At 43.3% G+C, this 24,248-nt stretch overlaps 1 protein-coding gene across 4 annotated transcripts; it reads left to right on the top strand.

Moving 5' to 3' along the window:
- Positions 1-53: 53 nt before the first annotated feature.
- Positions 54-10,284, top strand: lzts3b (leucine zipper, putative tumor suppressor family member 3b). 4 transcript variants are annotated; one of them, XM_042101297.1, is made up of 8 exons: positions 2,236-2,576; positions 2,986-3,335; positions 4,858-5,613; positions 5,971-6,170; positions 6,449-6,887; positions 7,853-8,173; positions 8,624-8,854; positions 9,369-10,284. In XM_042101297.1, exons 3-8 carry the CDS (start codon positions 5,008-5,010, stop codon positions 10,074-10,076), a joined length of 2,505 nt encoding a protein of 834 aa, XP_041957231.1. In that variant the 5' UTR covers positions 2,236-2,576; positions 2,986-3,335; positions 4,858-5,007; the 3' UTR covers positions 10,077-10,284. The 4 variants fall into 4 exon arrangements, with proteins under 4 accessions (XP_041957233.1, XP_041957231.1, XP_041957230.1 ...); XM_042101296.1 differs by adding an exon at positions 4,036-4,263 and having other exon boundaries at positions 2,236-3,335; XM_042101299.1 differs by lacking the exons at positions 2,236-2,576; positions 2,986-3,335 and adding an exon at positions 54-85.
- The last annotated feature ends 13,964 nt before the right edge of the window (positions 10,285-24,248 follow it).

The following is a 24,248-nucleotide window of genomic DNA, read 5'->3' as shown; positions in this document are numbered from 1 at the left end:
GAAACAATTCCAAGTCTGTTCTGCAAGTATGGAGAGTATTTTGATGACTGGATTTTCTTTCTCAAGAGTTACAGAACTCTGGGCAGTGAGTATTGTGATACTGTATTGGTCATATTTACCTCAAATGCAAATGTCTCCTAGCCTAGAAATCTAGACAGCAAATGTAATTTGCAGCCAGGATAGTCTAGCTACTCTCCGTTGGCTTGGGAGCTGGAAAAATGAAACTTCAATCAGGCCAATCACATCATGTACAGAGTCGGCGACGGTTCCGCATGAATTCCCTGCTTCTTGAAAACAATGAAGATGGATGCTGCTGCTGGCTCACCTAGCATTCACACTTTAGCTGTTAGTTTACCTGTTTACTTTTTACTACTGCACTGTTTACCTGTTTACATTGACTGTATTGCACTTCTTACCTGTTTACATTTACTCTGTCTCACCTATGACCTTGTGTAACGGAGGCAGACTGAGCTAGCGTGCTAGTTGCCCGTGTAAATCCTCACAGCCCTAACCTTAAGAACGCTTCTAACCGCTGAATTGGAAGCCTGGGCTTTTAGCTCAGTGGTTAGAGCGTTCGTCTCCCATGCCAGTGTGTATGTCAAGGTGGCGGGTTCGAGGCCCGTGAGCGGCGAACTAAACGACCTTGTGACACTTGCACTGCTAACACCCCATACTATCCATTATTATTGGGAAATAAGTCCCAACAGGGCGAACCGGATCCCGACGCGCCCTGAAGGGACTTATTTTCCCAATAATGACTGGCGTTCTATACATTATCCCGCTTATTACACGGCTACTTGCCAAAATGAAATAATAAACTCCCCACGATATGACTTTAGCCTACACAGCCTAGCCTAGCTAGCCTAGCTGAACTTGAATCAAACATTCTTTAGAACACAGCTGATTAACCGTCTGCTTTCACTTTTGAATGAAGTTCCAGTCCTTGCATAGTGATAAGAAATACCTGATAGAAGCACAAACTCTGTTGCCATTGACAGCGGTCAATATTTTTTTCAGAATATATATATATATATATTCCCAAGAAATAATGACCGCTAGAACTTTGGGTAATCCCATTCAAGTCAATGGAGCGTTCTACTTGCCTTGTGAAGAGCCGTGTAATAAATGTATATATATATATATATATATATATATATATATATATATATATATATATATATATATTCCATAGCCTGCCCATAAACTTGTGCAATATATTGTACATATATATTACATGTGTATATATATATATATATATACAGCTGGAAGGATTATTGGTGCTTCACTCCCCTCCCTGAAGGACATTTACACCACCCACCTCACCCGCAAGGCGACCAAAATTGTGATTGATGCAAGTCACCCCGCTCACAATCTGTTTGATCTACTGCCCTCTGGGAAGAGGTACAGAAGCCTGCGCTCCCACACTACCAGACTCACCAACAGCTTCATACACCAAGCTGTAAGGATGCTGAACTCTCTCCCTCCTCTCCCCCCTCCACCCTCAGCTACATAACATCCTGGACATTGGACCCACAATGGCCGCCTGCACTACTCCACTTGCACACTTGCACACTTGTACACTTTACAACTTGTTGTTGTTGTCCTGAAAACACAACACTTCTGCTGCTCTTACATAACTTGCACCACTATGCCACTTTCTTTCTTACTTAGGTCAAACAGAACTACCCAAGCCTTTTATTGGCCTGACTTTGCACTAGTATTTTATTGACTGTCTATGCACAATTTCAACCAAATTTTGCTGCTCTTATTTTTTCATTATTATATGTGCCCTCTTATTTACTTATTTACTTACTTTTTTGTTTACTTGAATGTTATGTTTGTCTGTGGACTTAAATTGGTAAAATATGTCTTGTCTTCACCGTGGGATAGTAAGAAACGTAATTTCGATCTCTTTGTATGTCTGGAACATGTGAAGAAATTGACAATAAAGCTGACTTTGACTTTGACTTTGACTTTGACATGTGTATATATATATATATATATATATATATATATATATATATATATATATATATATATATATATATATTAGTTATATAGAATGCCTATTTATACTCAACATATATTCTCTATTTATTACACTGTACATTATTAATCCCTATTGTATACACAACCATACTCGTATCACATACCTGCACTTGTCTTTCTGTCTGAGGCACACACACACAATAAACACACACAATAAACACACACACACACACACACACACACACACACACACACACACACACACACACAGTTAATCCACTTATAAAGTTACAGGTGCACACAGTTATAGGCTACACAGTATTACCATAGAGTATTACAGCTGCATGTGAAACAGGAATAGGCTTACATCTCTAGCCAGTCACATGATACAAACCCAAGCCTTGCATTTGATGGAAGGGTGTTTCCATGGCAACTCCACCATGTTCCTGTCACCAGTAAAATTGTGAATGGATGCAAGTCAAGACTGCAGAGTTCTGGAAACATGCACAGGAAGGCAAATGATATGTTAATTTACATTTAAAACATATTCAATATGTGAGATAACATTTAGAGACATGAGTGCTCAGGTGGGGACAGAGTCTTTTTTCTATTCAACTATAGGCTATGCTAGGCTATGAACTAACCATGGAGTCTAGTGTAGGCTATGTCAAATTATAGGACATTCTGGAAGATTTTATGAATGTTGTATCAGATTATCCTATCAATTATTTTTTATTTAATTAAAGCTACAGAACCAATAGATAGAGGCCTAACATTAGAGATCACATTCATATTAGCCTACTTGAATGAATGAAGTATATTTGAATTTAGAATGGCTAAAGGTAATTTCCATGAGGGGTAATCTCTGTGAGCTTGAAAAACATCACTAGACAACTGTGGTACAGGACCACAGGTGGTGGCTTACATTCAGTTGATAGCCTAGGCCTACTATGACATCTGACTGAGGGGGACCTTATTCCTATTTCCTATCTCTAGCTATCACAATCAAGATTTTAATCAATTAAAAATAAGTCAGTCTACACTTGGACAGCATCCCTGTGGCGCAGGCTCCATCCCTGGGAGATCTAAGGGGGCGTTTCTAGCGTGTGGCAGAGAGGCGTGGCGGAGGTGGGTGTGTATGAACCAGCTGATACACGCATCCGCTGATGCTGCCATCATCCTACTGCCGCCTCGAAGGTGCGAGTAGCCTATAGAGCGCTGGCCATCCACACTACAACCCAAGCTAACATTGGACCACGGAGTGCAGCAGGCGCCAAATGAAAAACCTGTCAGTGAAACAAGGACGAATTTGCGCATCCAAAGCGGTCTTTGTGCAGCTGTGAACAGTAAGTATGAGGCAATGGTGAAGGAGAATGGTACTAGCTCCCAGGTAGATAGCCGCTGCAGCCTAACGTTACTCGTTCTAGATTCTCCTCATCCGTCTCATCACACCGTTCGTTGCGTCTTAGTGTTTGCGTTGTAGTCTAAGTAAAGCGCTCCCCTCCACAACGACATGGAGACAATGAATCGCGAGTAGAGTGGAGGCTATGCCTGTGTCAGCGTTGTCGTGGTCTGTAAGGTAGAGAGATGCGAGGAGGAGGGGAAGGAGGCGCTCGGTTGCTGTTATTCAGCCGACTGGAAGTAAGGATATGTGGAAGCGATAGAGACAGCTCTGGGGAGCTGGCGGTTGGCGGTTGTGTAGGATGCCTTTAGCCGTGCTCTCTCTCGGTTGGAGAGGCACTGAACACGGCGAAGTGGTGTACTCTGTCGTATTATGTAATGCTATCGAGAGAAAGACAAAACGAACACGGCTCTACATTTCTCATTAGACCAGACATATAGGCTCGTGTAGTCATTGTTACCATCGGCGTCTCATGGCAATATAGAACTGCCATCATTTGGCTGTGTGCACGCGGGCGCGCGCGGGTACGTGTGTGAAAGAGGGAGATTTAAGGTAGTTGTTACATCATTGAGTGTAATGGTTTCAGAGGGTGTATTGTGTTCCTTTTATTAGTAGTGTTCTTGAATTCAAGTGTTTGTGTTCAGATTTGTAGGTCAGCTAGAAATGGTTCCACATGACAAAGTGGAACAAGTTGAGGATGTAAGCTACAAGATGTCCAGCTGAGGAGATTGCCTGATGAGAGTCAACCTTATGTCTGAGGTTGTCTGTTTGGCTTCTGCACTCCAAGGCTTGGTCTTTTTGGATTTCAAATGGTTGGGGGTGTAAACCCACTGTTCTACAAGTGGCTGTCTGTGTGAAACCTGCGTGAGAGTGTAAGTTCTGCTGATTTAAGGGGAGTGGTGATTAATGTAAGTATCTAGGGCACACTGTGAGAGAGAGGACCAAAATAGTGGACTTGTTGGCCTCTCCACATAGGCTTTACTAGACTTCAAGTCCACAGTATCCAGTTTTGATGCAGTCATTCAGTACTACTGGCTCCAGAACTGCACTTCGCAGCTGCTGCACACACACACACACACACACACACACAGACAGACAGAGAGAGAGAGAGTTATTTCTCAACCCACACAGCTCTATAAATTACACATACGCACAAGTTCAAACACAAATCGAAACACTTTATTGGTTTCTCACACACACACACACACACACACACACACACACACATTGCTCACATATACATAATATTACGTAATGCTATATGCATAATATTTCTTTAGTCTACAACTATTCTTACATCTTTGCTTTCCTTTAACTATGTAGGCCTAGCCCTGAAACTGCCCTTAAATTAAGTAGACAAAGGTATACTTTGGCCAGAAACTTGTAATATGCTGTTTTTTTACCCCAATCCTTCCCTATTCTGTCTAACATTCTTTCTCTGTTTCTGTGGCCTTCCTTCGCTGTAGTGTGTGTATTGACAGGCTGCAGTGCTAGCCTCAGCACTGGTTGTGGCTTAAACACCCTGGAGGTCCCCCTGGTGTCAGGTGCAGAGTGATTGCCATTGCCACAGCAAGGACCCCGCTCCCCTCCCCCCCCCTCCCCCCTCTGGTGTGGCCATGGGTAGCGTTGGCAGTGGAGTTGCGGGTGAGCAGGAGTTTGCCATGAAGAGTGTTGGCACCAGGACCACGCTGCCCCGCATGGCGCCTCACCACCTGCCCCGCCGCAGTCACAGTGCCGAGCGCGTACCGCCTCCACTCCTGCCCCCCCTCATCCACCCCATGTCAGAGGGCACGGAGGGGGGCACGGAGGGGGGCTCCAGCGACGGGCGCAGCAGCAGCGCCACCTCCGACCGACCCCCGCCCACCACCAGCATCGAGTCGTCCAGCGTGCTCACCTCACCGCCCACCGAACGCGCCGACCGCGCCTTCCGGGAGGTCCACAGGGGCGTGCTGGCGCTCGACCTGTGCGGGAACGTGGTGGCCGCCGCGGCCGCGGCCAGTCACGAAAAGACTGCCCACCGCGTGCGCATGGCGACCGGGCATCAGCAGCAGAGTCGAGAAGCCAGCAAGGCCAAAGCCATGGCAGGGGCCGCCGCCGCTGCAGCTGCTGCCATGGCTGCTGCCAACAACCCCAAACCCAAACTGAAGCCCAAGCCCAAACCAGAGAAGACGCCCCCCAAACTCCTGCCTGTCTCGGGGAAACTGGAGCATGTGCGGGAAAAGGTAACACACTGGGACAGGAGAGTTTGGTAGACCTATAGGCTGAATTATTTGAGTTCATAGCGACCACACAGTAGCCTTTCATTCTGAGGTAAAGCTGTTTACATGACATGTTGTTTACATGACACAAAGATAAACGTGGCTTAATATTATCTTTATTACAGTGCAATAACCAAAATAAAACAATTCCATCTCAATTTGAACTTGTAGGATTGAAGTTGGTGTGGGTTTTTCCTGCATAACTCATCTTGTAAACATTACTGCCTTGAGTTACCCCTCACTCGCTTGTTGTTCTCCCTCTCCGTCTTTCTCTCGCCATCCATGTATTTTTGTGTCTGACTTCCGTGTGTTCTGTTTCAGAATAACTCAGCCTTGGTGCGCCCCTCTGCCTTCAAGCCTGTGGTGCCCAAGAGCTTCCACTCCATGCAGAACCTGGTTGGCCAGGCTGGTGGAGGAGGTGGAGGAGGTGGAGGAGGTGGAGGAGGGAGATCTGCTGGAGGGAGAGCAGGAGGAGGAGGAGACAGCTCCAACATCCCACAGCCTCTCCGAGAGCTGGACAGGTAAGGTTCTTGGTGGCAAGAAAAACACGTGTGCTAATTCTGTAATTTGGTTTCACATACACGTATGCTAATTCTGTCTTTTATCATCACACACACACATATTGCATAAATCCTCCCGTTTGTTCATATCAGGGGACAAGTCAGAGCCGTTACTGTCATAAGTGGCAGGAGAGTTGTGGGATTTTACTGTGTTCTTTTTCCTACACAAGCGTTTGATGTGGCTCATGAGTCATGCTCAGAGAGAACTATTTTAAAACTCTCGAAAACTCTCTCTCCAGCCCTCCGGGAGACAACAATGGTAACGGCGCGGGCGGCGGAGGTCAGAGTGGCATGTCGGACTCGGGCAGCAACTCCCTGAGCAGCCTGCCCACCTACACCAGCTCGGGGCCGCCTGCCCTCGGACCCCTCAGTGCCTCCACCAGCCAGCTCAACCGGCTGGGCACCAGCGCCGCTCCTGCCGCCAGCGCCAGTGTGGGCACCAACACGGCCGGGGGCGCCACAGGCGGCGGCCCGGGAGACCGGCTGGACAAGCCGGCCTACCAGAACGGCCTGGGCCTCAGCGCCTCGGACAGCGGGCGCTCCTCGTCCGGTAAGAGCTCCTCGTCCTATCCGCGGCTCTGTCACCAGGTGGACATCCCCACCACGGTCCGCCCCTCCCCATCCTCCGATGACATCATACAGGACCTTGAGGACCGACTCTGGGAGAAGGAGCAAGAGGTATGAACAGTCAGTAGAGTGAGTGGGTGTGGTCTGTTCATATGCACATCTCACTCTGTCCTATGTGTGTGTGTCTGTGTGCGCTGGCTTGCTATAGGATTGATTTCATTTGGCAGTAGGATGTCTAGTCTCTCTGAGAACTGAGACTCCTTCCCCTCTACTTATCTTCGCTTCAGTGTTTCCCAGAGAATTGAATTCCATTTGTGGTGGTTGGTTTGTAGAATTAATGTTGAATGCAACAGTTTAACAAATTAGCACAGCGTAGTTATGATGCTAACCAGATTTAAGCACAATTTAGTACATTCTGGAAAATCATTGTGTGGTGGTCAATGTTGATATTGTGGTGGGCCGCCACAAATAAGTAAGGGATAATGTATAGAACGCCAGTCATTACTGGGAAAATAAGTCCCGACAGGGCGAACCGGACTTGTTCCGCCCTGAAGGATCTTATTTTCCCAATAATGACCGGCGTTCTATACATTATCCCGCTCATTACATGGCTACTTGCCAAAACGAAATAATAAACTCCCCACGATATGACTTTAGCCGACATAGCCTAGCCTAGTTGTTACCGTTCATCGTGGCATTTGCTGAGAAACAAACAACACATGCTGAACTTGAATCAAACATTCTTTAGAACACAGCTGATCAACCGTCTGCTTTCACTTTTGAATGAAGTTCCAGTCCTTGCGTAGTGATATGAAAGACGTATCAGAAGCACCAAACCTGTTGCCATTGACAGTGGTAATTATATGTTTGCAGCGGTATTACATGAAAATATTTTACCGTAGAACTTTGGGAAATCCCATTCAAGCCAATGGCCTTGTGAAGAGCCGTGTAATAAGTCAATGTATGGGAAACACTGCGCTTTCTCTTTCTTGGCTTCTGCTACCTCATCACTCTCCCCTTTCTTTCTTCCTTTCTTTCTCTTTCCTCGTCTCTCCCCACTGGTCACATCCTCACAGGTGCTCCACATGCGCCGCAACCTGGACCAGAGCGAGGCGGCCATCGTGCAGGTGTTTGAGGAGAAGCAGCGCGTGTGGGAGCGCGAGATGGAGGACCTGCGGCAGAACTACGCCGTGCGGCTGCAGCAGGTGACGCGGCGCGCCCAGCGATCCCAGCAGGCCCTGCAGAGCCACGTGACGCGCCTGCAGCAGGACAAGGCCCGTCTGCAGGACGAGATGGCCTCCCTGCTGGCCCAGCGCGAGGAGCTGGAGAGGAAGTGCCTGGACTACAGGAAGGAGCAGGCCGACATCCTGCCGCGCCTGGAGGAGACCAAGTGGGAGGTGAGACCAATTAGGAGGCTCTTTCAATGAGACCAATTAGGAGGTTCTTTCAATGAGATCAATTAGGAGGTTCTTTCAATGAAAGCCTTTGATTAGCTTCAACTTTATAGTAAGTGCACAGACTACCTCATACTCACCTACCGTAATTTCCCAACTATTAGCCGCAGCTTATACATTGATTTTGCAAAATGTCTTCAGCTATGAGGTTAATACAAGGGGGCAGTTAATATGTTATTAATATGGTTTTGTTTCTTTTAACTTGCATGAAACACTGTCCTGCGGCTTATACACAATGCGGCTAATACACAGGAAATTACTGAACAGGCTAGGTGTACAAGTATAAAGACAGTGACTTTCTGTGATTACATGTGAAGAACAACCGTTATGTTCCTCTGTCCATTCCATCTCCATCCTCCCTACCTGCATCCCGCTCCATCTGGGCCTGTACAGGTGTGTCAGAAGGTGGGTGAGATCTCGCTGCTGAAGCAGCAGCTCCGTGAGAGCCAGGGCGAGGTGACGCAGCGGGCCAGTGAGATGCTGTCGCTCCGGGGGCAGCTGAAGGAGCTGACGGCCCAGCTCAAGCACCAGGAGGAGGCCATCCTGGGCCTCAAGGAGTCCTACAACTGCAAGAGCCTGGAGCTCAAACGCTGTGAGGCAGAGCTGCAGAGGACTTTGGCTGAGGTGAGGATAGGAGACACAATCACAGACACAATCACACACACACATACATATGCACATACTGTAAGTGACACAACAATTTGTTTTTCATTTTGCCCTTTGCACATTGCATGAAAAGAAAAATATTTTTTCAAAACACAGTAGAATGATGTGTCTTAAAGGAGCAGTCACACCAGGTAACTATAAAGGTAACTATAATGATATTGGCGTCCCACTGTTCAATGATAAGGAAAGTCTCTCCTTGTGTTAATGAATGTGACGTATAGAATTTGATGGATTCTGACTGGCTCTCAGCTCTATATCGTTCGCAAAATCGTTCTGAAAGGGATCCCCAACGATATCACTCTTCATGTATTTATTGTTATAGTTTATGTGTGGACGGTGCCATTGTTATTAGCTACAGCAATTCTTTTTTGCCGTTATCGTTACAGTTATCGTTCCTGGTGTGAATGGCCCTTTATACATTCTCCTTATAAAACAACCAGTGCTAAAGTAGGTCCTTCTGGTCCCATTGTAGGTGTCCATGTTGAGAGATAAGCTGCTGGTGTTTGAGGCGGAGGTGCTGGGGCTCCGTCGGGCTCTGGGGGAGAGGAGCCATGGCCACGAGTCGGCAGGTGGGAGTCTCTCCTCGGGCCACTGGGCCAGCCTGCCCTGCCGGAACCCGTCCGACGGCAGCCTGATGCCGCTCTCGTCCCATCCCGCGCTGCCCCTGTCGCTGCCGCCGTCCGAGGCGCTGCTGAGCCTGCAGAGCGACGAGGCCAAGGCGCAGCGGCGCGAGGCGGGCGACCTGCGGCGCCAGCTGGAGCGCCTGCAGGAGGAGCTGCGCGCCGAGCGGCAGCAGCGCGAACGCCAGGCGCTCACCTTCGCCCAGGAGCGCCACGTCTGGCACGACGAGAAGGAGCGCGTGCTCAAGTACCAGGCGCAGCTGCAGCTCAGCTACGTGGAGACGCTGCAGAAGAACCAGGCCCTGGAGCGCCGCGTGGGCCAGCTGGGCCAGCGACTGGCCTCCTCGTCCTCCTCCTCACCCTGCCCGTCGCCCGGATCACCCCCGCCCACCACTGCCCCCACGCCTCCCACCATCCTGCATCCCCCCCCGCTGCCCCTCTCCCCACCCCCCTCCATCCCCACCCCTGAAGAGCTCAAGCTGCCCCCCTCGCTCCACCAGCTGGCTCCACCCTGGCCCGGGCCCTCCAGGCTGGAGCGGATCGAGTCCACAGAGATTTGAGTGGGCCACTGAGTGAGTGGGCTAGTGAGGGTTGCCCTCTGTCAGGAGATAACCAGCAGACAAGGTCCAGAAGCCCCTCAGCCCCACATGCTCTTAGAAGACACAATGTGCTGGTTTCTTGAGTGAGGTGGAATTTAAAAAAAAAAAAAAAAAAACCTTTGGCTTAATCAAAACTCCCATTTCTTTCTTTCTGTCACTCTCTCGTTTCACACACACACACACACACACACACACATACACACACACACACACACATGATAACAAAAAACAAAGAAACAGAATTTCAAAAGAGAAACAGTGGTTAAGAATTCAAATGTGACTGATGAACAGACAACAGACAGATGCTTTTCACTCTGAAAACACCTTTGTGATTCTCAGTTCAACTATGTGAGCATTCTGCCGATGTGATTGGTTTGCACTAGCTCGCTGTGTTTTACTTTTCTGTGAATCATGTGTTTGATATTTTACCCTTAGAGGGAGTGTTAAAAGAATATTATGGTTCTGAACCTAATCTCTGTCTGCCTCATCTGAAGCAGATGCATTGGTTTGTCTGTAGGGTGGATGTTGCAGACAATCTATGCATCTCTCTGTACTTTCAAAGGAATACAAAACTTGTTGACTAGAAGAATAACTTATCAGGCAAGTTGGCAATACAATTTGACATAATCACTGGTACGATTAATTTGAAACCACCTTAAATTTCATGCTGAAAAACATATCAAGCTGAAGTACATATGAATACAAAGCAAGAATTTAGTATTTCTGGTGCCTGTGTAGGCATTACATTGTACTACATTGTACTTTCAAAACAGGAATGTGGTCACATGTAATGCAATACGTTTTGAGTTCTTTTTTAAGTGCTGGGTAATGTGTCAATACTACTGTGTTTGGCATTGCACTAGGATTCAGGTGTAGTAGATGGAGATCTGGATGAAGCTTGAGCTGTCAGAGATCATCTGGCATGAAATGTAGGCTATACCTGCTCTTCTTTCAGTCATGCAACCGTGTTTACAGTCATGTAGCCAAATTATTCTGCACTTTTTTGGAAGCATTGGCCAATTTGTTACGAGAACCAAAAACCTGCTTACCACGGTGACCAAGCAACAGCATGGGAAGTATGAGAGTCATTGTCATCATCTACATGCACCACTGTGGCCACTGCCCAAAGCAGGTTGTCTCTGGTGTAGTGTTAATTTCGTCAGACGAGACGAGAGGAAATATGTTCGTCAACGACCTTTTTTTTCATGACTAAGACGAGACGATGACGAGACGGCAGTAATGTCCTGAAACACTGACTAAGACTATCTTAAGATGCATTATTGTTGACGAAAAAAGACGAGACTAAAATGTTTTGCATGAAATAAAAACTAAGATAAAATCTACCTTCATGTTCGTCTACAAAATGAGAAGACAGAATATCTAGCTGTTATGTTTTCAAAATATTCCGAATGAGTTTATGCTACATACCCAGAAGTTGAAGCTTCTCTCATACAAATTAACATCCCCCAGAATGTCCATACGAAAATGTTCAGCATGTAATGTCAACTATTCATCTAGTTAGACTGATGACGCAAAGTTTGCTAGCAAGTAAGCTAATATGGAAAGTTTGCTAGCAAGTTAGCTCTGGCTAAGATGGAGAGTCTGTTTGGGGAATGTGTTGTGTTTGGGCGCATATCGCCATCTAGCGAGGCGGAGTAAAACATTAATAGTTTGGCCTACAACAGTGTTTCTCAAACTTTTTCAGTTTCAGGACCACTTAACTAACCCTAGCTAAAAAAAAAAGAAAAAAAGATTAGACCTACTTCAACAGTAGCCTATAATTAGTCTACACAATAGGCCTACTCACTGAACCACCTTGCTTATTGTCTTTGCACTTTGTCAGAGGATTCATACTGGCTTAAATTGGCATATCTCTATAACTGTTTGGATTTACATACAAGTTATATTGCAAACAATTCATCTATATTATATTTTACCACGTCTGCTCGCGGACCACTTGGGATAGCTTGCAGACCACTAGTGATCCCCGGACCACACTTTGAGAAACACTGGTCTACGAATATGACAGTGGTCCAGTCAAATCTTTTACTGTCTATGGTCAAATCCCAACCGAGCTATAACTGTAGCTCGACTTACCTGTGCATGTAAACATACTGACTGACAAAAAATCAGAATGAGTAATTATAACAGACGAGTAGCCCTGTGGACACACAATGTTGTTGGAAAATTGAGATGTGTGAAACACTATTTGACTCAAATGGTAATCAGAAATAATTTGTTATAAAAAAAGACTAAAATGTGTTGACTAAAACTGACTAAGACTAAGATACCTTTAGTTTTCTTTTGACTAAAACTAGACTAAAATGACGAGACTTTTAGTCGACTAAAACTTGACTAACAAAAATGATATTTGAATGACTAAATATGACAAAGACTAAAAAGGACATTTCGTCACAAGACTAAGACTAAGACTAAATTAAAAATAGGTGATAAAATTAACACTACTCTGGTGCCCAAAACTGCAGCGGTAAGGTTTATACACTTCATTTTAGGTGCTCTCTGAGGGTAAAGTTCTGTATGGTGCTCTTAAGAATTCTGTATTGAAAAATCAAAGTTTTGTTGGGGATAATGTCATAGTAGCCGAGGGATGTTTCAAAACAAATCGTGGAATCATAATAATAGGCCTTTGGTGTTTCAGGGAAATGGAGAATCTGTTTCTCCAGTATTTGTGGCTGCAGTAACCCAAGATGAGCTCAAGAGGGCACTAGATCAGAGTTCAGGAGCTCCAACAGATGCGGGGAATTACTTGAACAAAGGTGTTCTTTTCGATAACCATTTGTTTATTTTGTTATTTGAAAAATTGATTAAAATTACAAATATGGACAATTAAGGCACACAAAAAAAAAAACAATGTCTCTGTTAAACTTTTCCTCTGTGTTTTGGTGTGTCGGGTGCTGTTTGACATCTCAATGGTTCCAGATTGGAGGGAAGGCTAGGTAGAGGTGATTGTGATGTTATGAGGTAGGAGTATTGGCCCCCACCAAGAGCATGTGGAACTGCAGGCAGGAAGGCCATGAAATTACATTATGGTTGTTTATGTGAACATGTTTATTCTAGTATTACAACATATTGTGTGTGACTATTTTGAAAATATATTATTAATATAAATAGTACTGCTACTCTTATAACCATTCTTTAATCATTATTATTTATGTGACTTGATTAAATCAGAAGTTTGAGTCTTTTATTTTTTGTATATGATGTCTATATATAAATATAAGTATGCATATTTACATATACATATATGTACATATATTTTCATTCAGCATCATCATGACTGCCCTGCTTAAAGGGATGTATCAGCCCAAAATGAAAATTCACCCTCTTGTCTGTAAAACAAATTAGATTTTTATTCCAGAGAATGTGTAAGAAAGAGTAAATACCAGCACAGATTACATTTCTGGCATTCTGCTGGATAATTAATCTGCTGTTACAAGATAATGTTGTGTGGATGACAACTGGCATGAGGTGCAAAAGATCTGGAAGAATCCTCATTTTGGGTGCCACTATCCCTTTAGGAACAGTTCCTTTTGATGTTGTCAAAAATGTGATGACAGTACTGTTATAGAGAGAAAATGCCAGCTGCGTCTTTTTATACTTATTTCTATTACATATTGTTTGTTATGTTTCTGTCAATTGTTTGATAAGAAGTAAGAAAACAAAATAATTCTGATGATCATTAAAAACATAGCTGATGAACAGGACTCACAAAGTGAGACTTTACTGCCCTCTTGTGGTATAAATCTAATGTTACACCAACAGTGTTGCTCATTCCACAAACAGAGCAAGGGCTAATGGCAAACTTGCAGGAGTGTTGCAAAGAGAGAGTAACTTTAACAGGTGCACAACACACATTTTAGGAGGCAAATAATAGGGCTGCAACTAAATATTATTTTTATATAGTTGTTTAATTTGTCAAATTTTTTCTTTCTTGATGAATCGATTAGATGTTTGATAAAATGTCAGGAAAGGTTAAAAAATGTCATCAGTGATTTCCAAAGCCCAAGTCTAATATTTAGTTGATATTATATTTACAGGAGATGGGTAAAGCTAAACATATTCTAGTTTAAGAAGCTACAATCAGACAATTGTGAGGTAATTTCCTTACAAAATTGACACAAATGATTTAAAAGATTACCAAAATAGTGGGCAATTAATTGAATAGTTAGACAACTAATCGCTTAATCGATTGGTTGGAAAATCATTGTGTATCCCACAAGAAAGCAAAACTGATTGAAAGTGGTGGATGGTGGGGGTTGGTATACCAGGAAAAGAATAACATATAATGAAGAATAAAAAAGTGTTAAGCTGCATATTTACAGCATCGATACAGATTTTAAATATCACATGTTTTTTTAATAATTTTAAAATATACTTACTACGCCGCTGTTGCTTAATCTAGAGATAATGTAGCCTTCATCTGATAGAGAAATAGGGAGTCTTCACTTTTTCATATGAAAACATAATTTTATATAACAAATAAAATGTCTCATTTCCCTTTGAATGCGAGCACTATAAACTCAGATCTTTGCAGCGTGTGTAAAACTATTGGTAATATATTATAGTTTCCCTTCTTCATCAGTATGATCATGGCTGTGCCGATGTGAATTACCTTACATTTTTTTTACTTTTATTTAAAACATAAAAAGGATACATAAACATAAAAATGTAATGAAATGATTTCATTTCTCACAGAGCCCCTAAGGGGACATGTGGTTCACCTGCAAAGCAGCAGGACAGTGTTCAAAAATTACAGCTTGTCAAGGTTCACATGAAACATAGCCTATAGCATATACTGACAGAAAATATATAATAATAATAATAATAATAATAATAATAATAATAATACATGACTTACTGATGATGACCACAAAAGGTGTAGAGGTCAGGTTCTCCAGCAAATGATTTCCTCCTGCTGTATCAATGTCCAGTTGACATGCCTGGTTTGGTGCCAACCGGCTCACAGCATTTCCCCTAGAGAAATACTACAATTCAAGAACACAGGCATGTTATGTCACTTTTTGCCCTCAGTGTAGTCAACATACTATGACATGTGATGCTCCTGACTGAGAAATTGCATCCTGTGCCATTCCAAACATCACCGCAGACGCACGATAACATTACAGGATACAGAGCAACAAAACAGAATTCTGGCTTTGGGTATTTTACTATATCTTTACTTTTTATAGATCCTCTTTTTAGGAAATCTTCATTTTAGGCAAGATGCAAAGTTTTTGCTTCCAGCTCTTTTTGATTCTTTTCCTTTAATTTTTTAGCGGTTGACATGGAGTTTGGGTCATCAGTCGTCTGAAAACAACTGGTATGGCCAGCTGCATCCTCAGTGGCTTGTGCAAGGAAAAGCTGGCTCTGGTGAAAAGCTGCCCATCACCTGGTTCACAATAACCACTGTTACACGCAGGGCATGAGAGGAACAGATGTGTGTTTCCAGAGCAGCTTTCATGTGCCGCCATTGCCATGCAGGGGTTAGAGCTCCATGTGCTCTGGATGAAGTCATTTGGGTCGCTCACTTTGCTTGGACAAGAAGGGAACAGCAGCTGATGCAGAAAAGCATTTCACAAAGTCCTCGGCAAACATGTAGGCGAACTCAAGAGAGACACTGCTGCTGTCTATCTCATTGTTTCCTCTCTGTAGTGATTGAAGATCTGTGTCTGAAACTGTTTGGTTGACAGGCAGGCTGACTCTCTGGCAAGTGCTCTTTTTCAGCAAGTGAAGCACCTGCGTTGTGAGGTCAAGTGAAAACTTGTGAATTTCCCCACTGTTAATGAAGTCTTCCAACCGTGCAACAGCTTCCACAACATCCATCTCCTTTGCAAGATCTGAAGCAGCTATGGTTGGTTTCTGGGATACACAAGTGTCCTGTTTCAGATCTGTTACTTCCAAATCCATATGCTCTTTTTTTATTCAAAAAGCAGCTAGCATCTGGCTTTTGAGTAAAAAGGTCCAGTTCATCCAGTCTTTTGAAGAACACTTTTAGAGTCTCCTCCTCTAGTCGAAAACATTGGGCCTTCCAAACATGACCAGATCCAGCGAACGGTCTGCTTAGAGCAATTCTTTCAATAGCCACAAGACAGGCTCCTTTGACCTCCTGAAGAATTTGCACACACAAGGCACGGACGAGAGGTATGTCCAAAGGAGACCTAGTAAATATTGTGAAAAGTTAGCCTATAGGTATACCAATGGGAAATATGTAACATTTTCTCTATATAAACAGTCACTTCCTTTTTTTTTTAGTAAGGAGTCTGTTGAGACAGCAGTGCCAGGTGAGTTGAGAGACTGTTGTGATTCCTCCATGTGAGTTGTACTGAAGTCCAAGATTTGGACAACTGGCATGAGCATCTTGTGTGCAGACTTTGACACGTTTGAAATAATGCATAAGCATATTTCTACAAAGCCCAGTCTTGCAATCTAAACAACAGACAAGGTTATCAGAGCCAGTACACAAAAGAACAGACTAGAACATGTAAAGAAATGTAGGGCCTACAAGCATGCCACAAATGATTGTAAAACAGTTGCTGTAAAAACTTACATTAGACATGCGCCCTGTAATGGTCATCCACTGTCTGAAAAAAATATATCAAACACATTCTTTAACATAGACAGCAGGCTATTCTGACAATGGTGAAACATAGCCAAGATTAGACCAAGAACAGTAGGTCTACATAAAAATATGTTAAGATTAAGAAACTCTATATTGAATAAGGAAGTATATCAAAGATAAGAAAGATAGCAAAATTATCCATACTCATCGTTCAGTTTCTCAATGGCAACAATAACATCACAGGTAACAGAGCTGCTGTTGTTCCACTGCCACTCTTCCGCTAAGCTGATGTGTGTTACAACGTGAACGGACATGGCCCTGGATTGGGCTGCACCCAGACATTTTTGAAAATCCTTTGGAAAGACCAATAAAGTGCGGTAGATTAGAAGTTAAATACACACAGCTAAACAAATTGACAGCTGGCTAGTTTAGGCACACACTCCCGTCGACAGTTTCTTGTCTGCGTACTAGTCTAGCTATCTTATAACAGCATCTGTCTTCTGATGTATTAGTTGTGTGAATAAGCTAATCTAATATTGATTAGATTTCATTAATATCTGGTTGAGCTCATATCTTACAATTTGTGTGTCGTGTAGGCCTATTTGAATTTCAACGTGTCTTGGCAGGGACAGGTTGACCGACTTAACTTCTCTAAGCATGTAACTTATATTGCAAAATCATGTCGGTTTATGCTTTACAACATTAGGAAGATCAGACCTAATCTGACACAAGATTCCACACAACTTCTTGTTCAGACCATGGTCATCTCTAAACTGGACTATGTAATTCACTATTAGCTGGCTTACCCGCTTGTGTAATAAGATCATTACAGCTGATTCGGAATTCTGGAGCACGCCTGGTCTTCAATCAGCCAGAGGACACATAACTCCTCTCCTAGTTACTCTCCATTGGTTCCCTATAGTAGTCAGAATTAAATTTAAATCTCTCACTTTGGCCTATAGGACACTGACTGGATCTGCTCCTAGTTATTTTAATTCAATAATCAAGCCTTACATCCCCAACCGCCCACTGCGGTCTTCTGGTGAGCGTCTGTTATGTTGACCAGTCATAAAAACTAGGTCTAATTCAAGACTCTATTCCCCAGTGGTTCCATGTGGGTGGAATGAGTTGCCCAGTGCTCTCCGTTCCTGTGGTAGTTTTGGGTCATTTAAGAGGGGTCTAAAGACATTCCTGTTCAACATGTACTTAGTTGTTTAAGCGCTTATGTGTTATGGTTTGTATAATATTGTTTTATCTTCATTAGGCTGTTGATTAATTTGACATTATTGTTTATTATTGATATTCTCCTTAATGTAGTCTTACCATGTCATTGTTTTTATATTATTGATTGAATGGACATTATTTTTGTATTATTGCTTTCCCCCTCATTTTCATTGCTTATTTTATTAGGCTATTGATTTAATTGATATTGTTGTTTATTATTACTATTCTCTTTATTATATTTGACCAACATTCTAATCTGTTCCCTGTTCAATTTTAAATATTATGTTAAATATTATATTAGGCGTCTGCCAAATCCATAACCATAACCATAATGGGACATCAGACAAAAGTAGGACTTCCTAACATTCTACTTTGCATAACATTCTAACGTTCTAACATTCTACCGCAGTGTTCCAAGCCCTGATGACGCACACACCTGTTGGCCACATCTTGTCAAGTAAACTTTATTTAAAGTAGCCTAGGACTACATTTTTGGGTACAAAAGGCTACTCAAAGCATTTTACACGTATATTAAACATGATCTGGTCTAAAGAGTAGGCCTATCATGTTTTGATAAGTCCATTTGTACATGCAAAGCCTTATGAATGGTTTCGGCAGCAGGGACAATAATCCGCCTCTTTATTGTCATTAGGCTATTGGCATTGTTGTTTATTATTGCTATTCTCCTTAATGTAGTCTTACCAACATTTTAAATTGTTTACTGTTAATTGCAACTATTGTATTGTTGTTATATGTAGCCTATGTCGCATTTGGACAAAAGCCATAACCATAAAAATTCTCAGTCCAATCATGTTTTCCACAGTTTGCAATACATTCCAGGACACTTGGTGGCAGTGATGCATCAATAAATGTGATGAGACACAGTCCATGGAGAAAGACACTGAGACAACCCAGCAGAAGTTCGTGTACTAGCAAAAGTTGATGCGCTCTTACTGGTCCTTACCAACTGGAAACAAATGTCTAAGTAACAGTTAAAAAAAAAGATAGGTAACGTTAACATTTGTTGGATACCTATTCCTTTTATTAAATCTCAAAATATTGTCATCATCGGTTTGAATTTGAGGGTAAGTTGACTGACCGTCAGCCACCGTAAAAAGAAAAGTGCTAGTTAACTGAGGCTAGGTTAACTGTTTTACCGTTAGCTTAACTTGAGTTCCTCAAGGAGATCTGGTGCTTTTGATCGCAAAACGCTTGCCACTATTCCAGTAGATGTGAGAGGAAAAAGAATGTCCTCTGTCAATGATTTTAGTCATATTTTGACCCAGGGTTGGAAATCAGCTCTTAACCACCACATGTGGGTGAAATAACTAAGATAGGTTCAAAAACAACTCACTTCTTGACTGGCAAGATGGCGGCGAGTGGAAAAAACAACTGCTAAAGTGAGTTGTTCAAACCCTTCTTTTTATACTGTAACGTTGTGCACTGGACTGTGTGCTACGGCTCCCACGAGTCCACGACGCTTCACGCTGGGGATTCTGGGAGAACTTTGGGGGGTTGTGCCTTTATTTACTGTTTATGTAGGTGTTTTTAGTGTAGCGTGAATCCCTTTTTAGTTCTGCCTCTTGTGTGACTCTTCCTGTTGGTGTGACTGTTTCCAACCCTGTGTGTGTAATGTATGAGTGTTCTCTAATGACTTCCCTAGCGTGTGCTATGCTCTGGTTTGTGTCCCTGCTCCTGCCCGGCAATAAAACTTTTGATTGGACAACGCTGTCACATCAGTCGTTACAGGGGCGGATCTAGAGATTTTTTCCTGGGGTGGTGAAGGGGTGGCATGAGGTTCCAGGAGGGGGGCCATGGACATTATTCAAAACTTACAATTCTACGGATTTCATTGAATATGTTTTGTTCTCTACATTACATTACACGAGGTCAGAGGCAAATCGGAGATGTAGCTGGCGTTTTGGATGATGTGGGTCTTTATATGTGAATTTCTTTCTCTGTGTAGCCCTCAGTCCCTGATCTTTAGTGCCAAATGTTACGTCTTGCCATTCACAATTTAGGCTACTCACTCACTCACAAAGTGGTGAATAAGGAAGTACATGTATACTGTATTAAAGTACCTTTATAAATATCCTATTAAGAAACGACCTCAAACACGAGTGAACAAGCAACATGTTTATTTCTTGAGGACACAAACTCCTGTGCTGGCCTCAGCTTGTTGGTTCATCTACCAGCAAATGATTGAAATCTATCACCCAATGAAACTGGAAGATTTAACTGGAATCTAAGCAATTACATCTCATGCACAATGCTTCATATGTGATGTGCTTTCAAACGTCTAGTCTAGTAGCCTACTCTGAGTAGGGTTTGTTTGAAAATAGTAGGCTACTTTTACTTATTGTGACTGAGTAGAATTTCAGTCATGTAACAGTAGGCTACTTTTACTTGTGTAGATTGATTTACACCATATATGAAAAGAAAGGGTAAAAAAAACGCAACCGCCACCAGCTTGACACCGATTAGATATTCTAGTTTGATTTGACATGTTGACCAAATTTGGATAGTCATAGATGCTGGGAAAGTGGATGCATGACAATTTTGAGAACCCGTGTTGAATTATCACGTGTATGGGTTGACATTGACAGCAGTATTTAGGCTACAATCAAATGTTATAAACTAGCGACACACACAAATAGACTTTAAATGTTAAACGTTAAGCTACGCATGAGCATGCCCTTATTATCTGACCTGACCATCATCAAAAAATTCGATGAGACAAAGTCTTGCGGATGTAAATGACGTAGACTAACAGTGAGGTTGTTGCCGGGTTAACTGATGGACTGACTATGGGTCTGATTATGGACTTTTTCGACTTGGTGGTCAAACTTACCACTTCGTTGTAGGCCTACAGACAGTTGACACATAATTGCATGCACTGTGCAATCTGCTGCCAATGGTGAAATTTCGCGGGGGTGATGGTGATGGGTGAAACCATTGTGAGGGGGCGGGGGATTCTAAATCGGCGATTTCTGTTTGAGAGGAGTTTGGTGCGGGTTTCACACCTTCTCACAGTCCAACATGTATGAACATAAAATATACTTAAAAAAATATTATCTGATTTATAAATGGGGTGGCAACAGGGGTGGCAAGACTGACCCAGGGGTGGCAGTTGCCACCCTTTGCCACCTCGTAGATTCGCGCATGAGTCGTTACAATACTCTGTGTACACAAAAAATGTTCTCAATGTTCGAGTTCATGTGTAAAAATACGGAAGCGTACCCTGACGGGCCATCCTATATCATTGAAATGTATAGTCTGGAATCGAACTATTCACCTCGCTTAATCCAAGGGGCAGGCAGAGAATTGTCTTTCAAACTGCCTAGGCATGCAATAGGCCAGCACTACGACCATATCCGTATCCGGTCGGCAAAACGGCAAATACATACTTCTTCGAAAGGAATGACTTAAGTGCATTGTGTTGCTCAACTTTCAAAGAAAAGCACAAGTTCAACTCCAAAGTTGACGCCAACGCCGATTCAAACAACCGCTTTTCGTTCGCCATAGCCACCTTCCTTGTTGTTCACCGTCGCAGGACTGTCGTTATCCTGTTAAGCCCGCCTTAAGACTCTAACAAAATAGAGCGCTGTGATTGGATGACGTCCACGGCGTCAGCCAATAGAAATCCCTATAGTTTGGTACTAGACGTACAGGCTGAGCAAATTAATTTGCCGCTGATAGGGTGCGTCTAGATTTCTAGGCTAACGGAAGCGTATTGCTGCCACACTAAAAAAAAGTATCACTTAAAAAGTTTCTTGTTATAATAATATTTTTATATTAAGATCGCGATCGCGTTAAGATATGTATCTATATCACGGTATTACATGTAATTATCACATTTCAACTTCAAGATAATGATATTTTCACGTTTTTACAAGATCACGTTTTCACAAGATATGTGTCACGTTATTACACGATATTATCACTGTAGTACATGAAATAATCACGTTATTTCAAGATAACGAAACAAATCCACAAAAAGACCCCAGCATTTTGGCGGGAGTTACGCTTTAAAGTCAACTTGCCACTTCAGGTAGCCTGATGGAAGAAAACAACACATGAAACAAACTGTTTTTTTACTCATTCAGAGCACTGACTCCTGCTTTTCTTTTTTCTTATAGGTCCCAAGGTCCCCAAATTTCAACAGCTTGCCCTCTGCTGCTTAGGGGTGTGGACCTAACCTCACCCAGCAACATGAGTGTCTTGCCACAAGAAGATGGTTCCGATCCATCGGTAGACATGATTAGTTCTCTTGACATTATGGTTGCAGAGGTGGTCATTGAGTCACAGAGCAGCACTGCCCAGATCCCAGAAGCTGTGTCCAGGTGCCCTAACATAGCTCAGCCTCCTCAGATGCAAAAACGGGATTTGAGGTCAGCCCATGGTCTGTCTACCGGCAAAAAGTTGAAAATGGAAAGAGAAGAAAAATGGAGAAAGAAAAGAGTGGTGTCTGATTTGTCTGTGGTCATCACTGAGATCAAACAGAAAAGTCTTATTTCTGAAAGCATTGCAGACATACTGGAGTTCTACTTCAGTGGAAGAGAAATTCAAACAGCAGAGGATCTTCAATGTTTTGCATTCTCATTACACTTTTATTCAGCCAAAGCATATGATTATGTCCATGAAAGCTTCAGTCTACCGTTACCTCCCCCTGACACAATGCGAATGTCTTATAGCAACCCCTCTAGTCCGGGTTTCACCAAACCTACATTTTCCGCTCTTAAATCTTATGTCCAAGATCAAAAAAAAAAAGGCAATCCTACAATATGTGCTCTGATGATAGATGAGATGGACATATCTTACCTTGACGAATATGTAGAGGGAAAATTCCATGGGGATGTGGATCTAGGCGATGATGTGGTGTGTGATGAACATGAAGCCAGGGCTGCTATGGTGCTCATGGTGGTGTCTCTAAACCAGAGCTGGGCGATTCCGATTGCCTACTTCTTGATCAATCATTTAGCCAGTCAAGAAATAGCCAATATAATCAGAGAGTCTCTTCACAGGCTCAGTGAGACAGAGGTTACTGTGACTGCCCTGTCATGCAGTTGGCTCTATGATTTGGACATGCTTCAAGCTCTAGGTGCCAGTCTGGACATAAAGGCCATGAGGCCTTACTTCCCTCATCCAGCTGATCCTTCACAACTGGTGCATGTCATTTTGGATGTTCCCATCTTGCTGAAATTGGTTGGGCACACTTTGGCTGAGAAAAAAGTGTTACAGACAGCAGATGGGCAGATAAGATGGCAGTACTTAGTTGAACTTGGTAAACTCCAAAAAAGAGGACTGAGTCATCCAGATGATGGGAAAATGGGACACATAGAGTGGCGAATGCAGGTGATGAAGGTGGAGCTCATAGATCAAATATTTAGTCACAGTCTAGCAGATGCCCTGCAGTACTGCAATGAAGAGCTGCACCTTCCTCAGTTCCAGGGGTGTGAGGAGACTGCTCAGTTCCTTCGTGTAATGGACAACATGTATGATGTGCTAACCAGCAAAAATCTCCTCGCCAATGGATCTAAGGCCCCAATGAAGACATCGAATAAAGATGACTTAAGAAACATCTTGCAATATGCTGAGAGCTGCCTACTTGGCCTTAAGGATAGAGAAGGAAAACCATTGCACTTAGGACCAAGGGGCAGATATGTCATTAGCCTCATAGCCTGTTGTAGGAGCATATGGAATGTCTTCGAAGATCTTGTAGACACTCCTGATGCACCATGCCGGTACCTCCTCACCCATAAACTGAACATGGATCACCTGAAAGTCTTCTTTGCAGCTATACAGGAGGAGGTTGGCCTTGGAAATAATCCCACAGCCTGGCAGTTCAAAGCCAGGTACAGGGAGATCCTCCGAGTCCTTGTAGGGGAAGGAAATGGTCTCACAGGTGGCGACCCTCCAATACTACACACATCCCATGAAACAGTGGGACTCGTTCATAGGTTTGATATTCATCCCGTCACACCCCTGAAGAAGGACCGCCTTTGTTCCTCCAGGCCAGAACTCCAGCCTGAAGCTACTTCTGAGTCAGTGCTAAGTCACTTTGTGGAGCTTGTCACTCAGAAGATCAAAGAACAACATAAATGCTATTCGTGCATTAAAGCATTAAGCGTTGATGCCTCTCCCCATTCTTTGGCTGTTGTGAATGGAAGAGCTGTGGTATGTGGGGGAAAGCCATCACATGGGGTTGTGGAGATATGCAAAGCCACAGAGCGTTGTTTTCAAAGACTTTTGAATTCCTCAGGTGGCAAACCTCCCCAGGACACCGCAGCACTTTGCACTATTGCCAGAGACATTCTGAGTGATAGTGC

This window comes from Alosa sapidissima, chromosome 8 (genome assembly GCF_018492685.1).
Source record: "Alosa sapidissima isolate fAloSap1 chromosome 8, fAloSap1.pri, whole genome shotgun sequence".
Classification (NCBI taxonomy): Eukaryota; Metazoa; Chordata; class Actinopteri; order Clupeiformes; family Clupeidae; genus Alosa; species Alosa sapidissima.
The sequence above is the reverse complement of the archived record's forward strand: the minus strand, read 5'-3'. Positions and strand labels throughout refer to the sequence as shown.

What these genes read in the sequence shown, in the direction of transcription:
- lzts3b (XM_042101299.1), top strand. Translation starts at nt 5,008, where the DNA reads ATGGGTAGCGTTGGCAGTGGAGTTGCGGGTGAGCAGGAGTTTGCCATG. An exon ending in TCTGGGAGAAGGAGCAAGAG is followed by an intron (nt 6,888 to 7,852) that starts GTATGAACAGTC and finishes ACATCCTCACAG; the next exon opens with GTGCTCCACATGCGCCGCAA. An exon ending in TGCAGAGGACTTTGGCTGAG is followed by an intron (nt 8,855 to 9,368) that starts GTGAGGATAGGA and finishes GTCCCATTGTAG; the next exon opens with GTGTCCATGTTGAGAGATAA.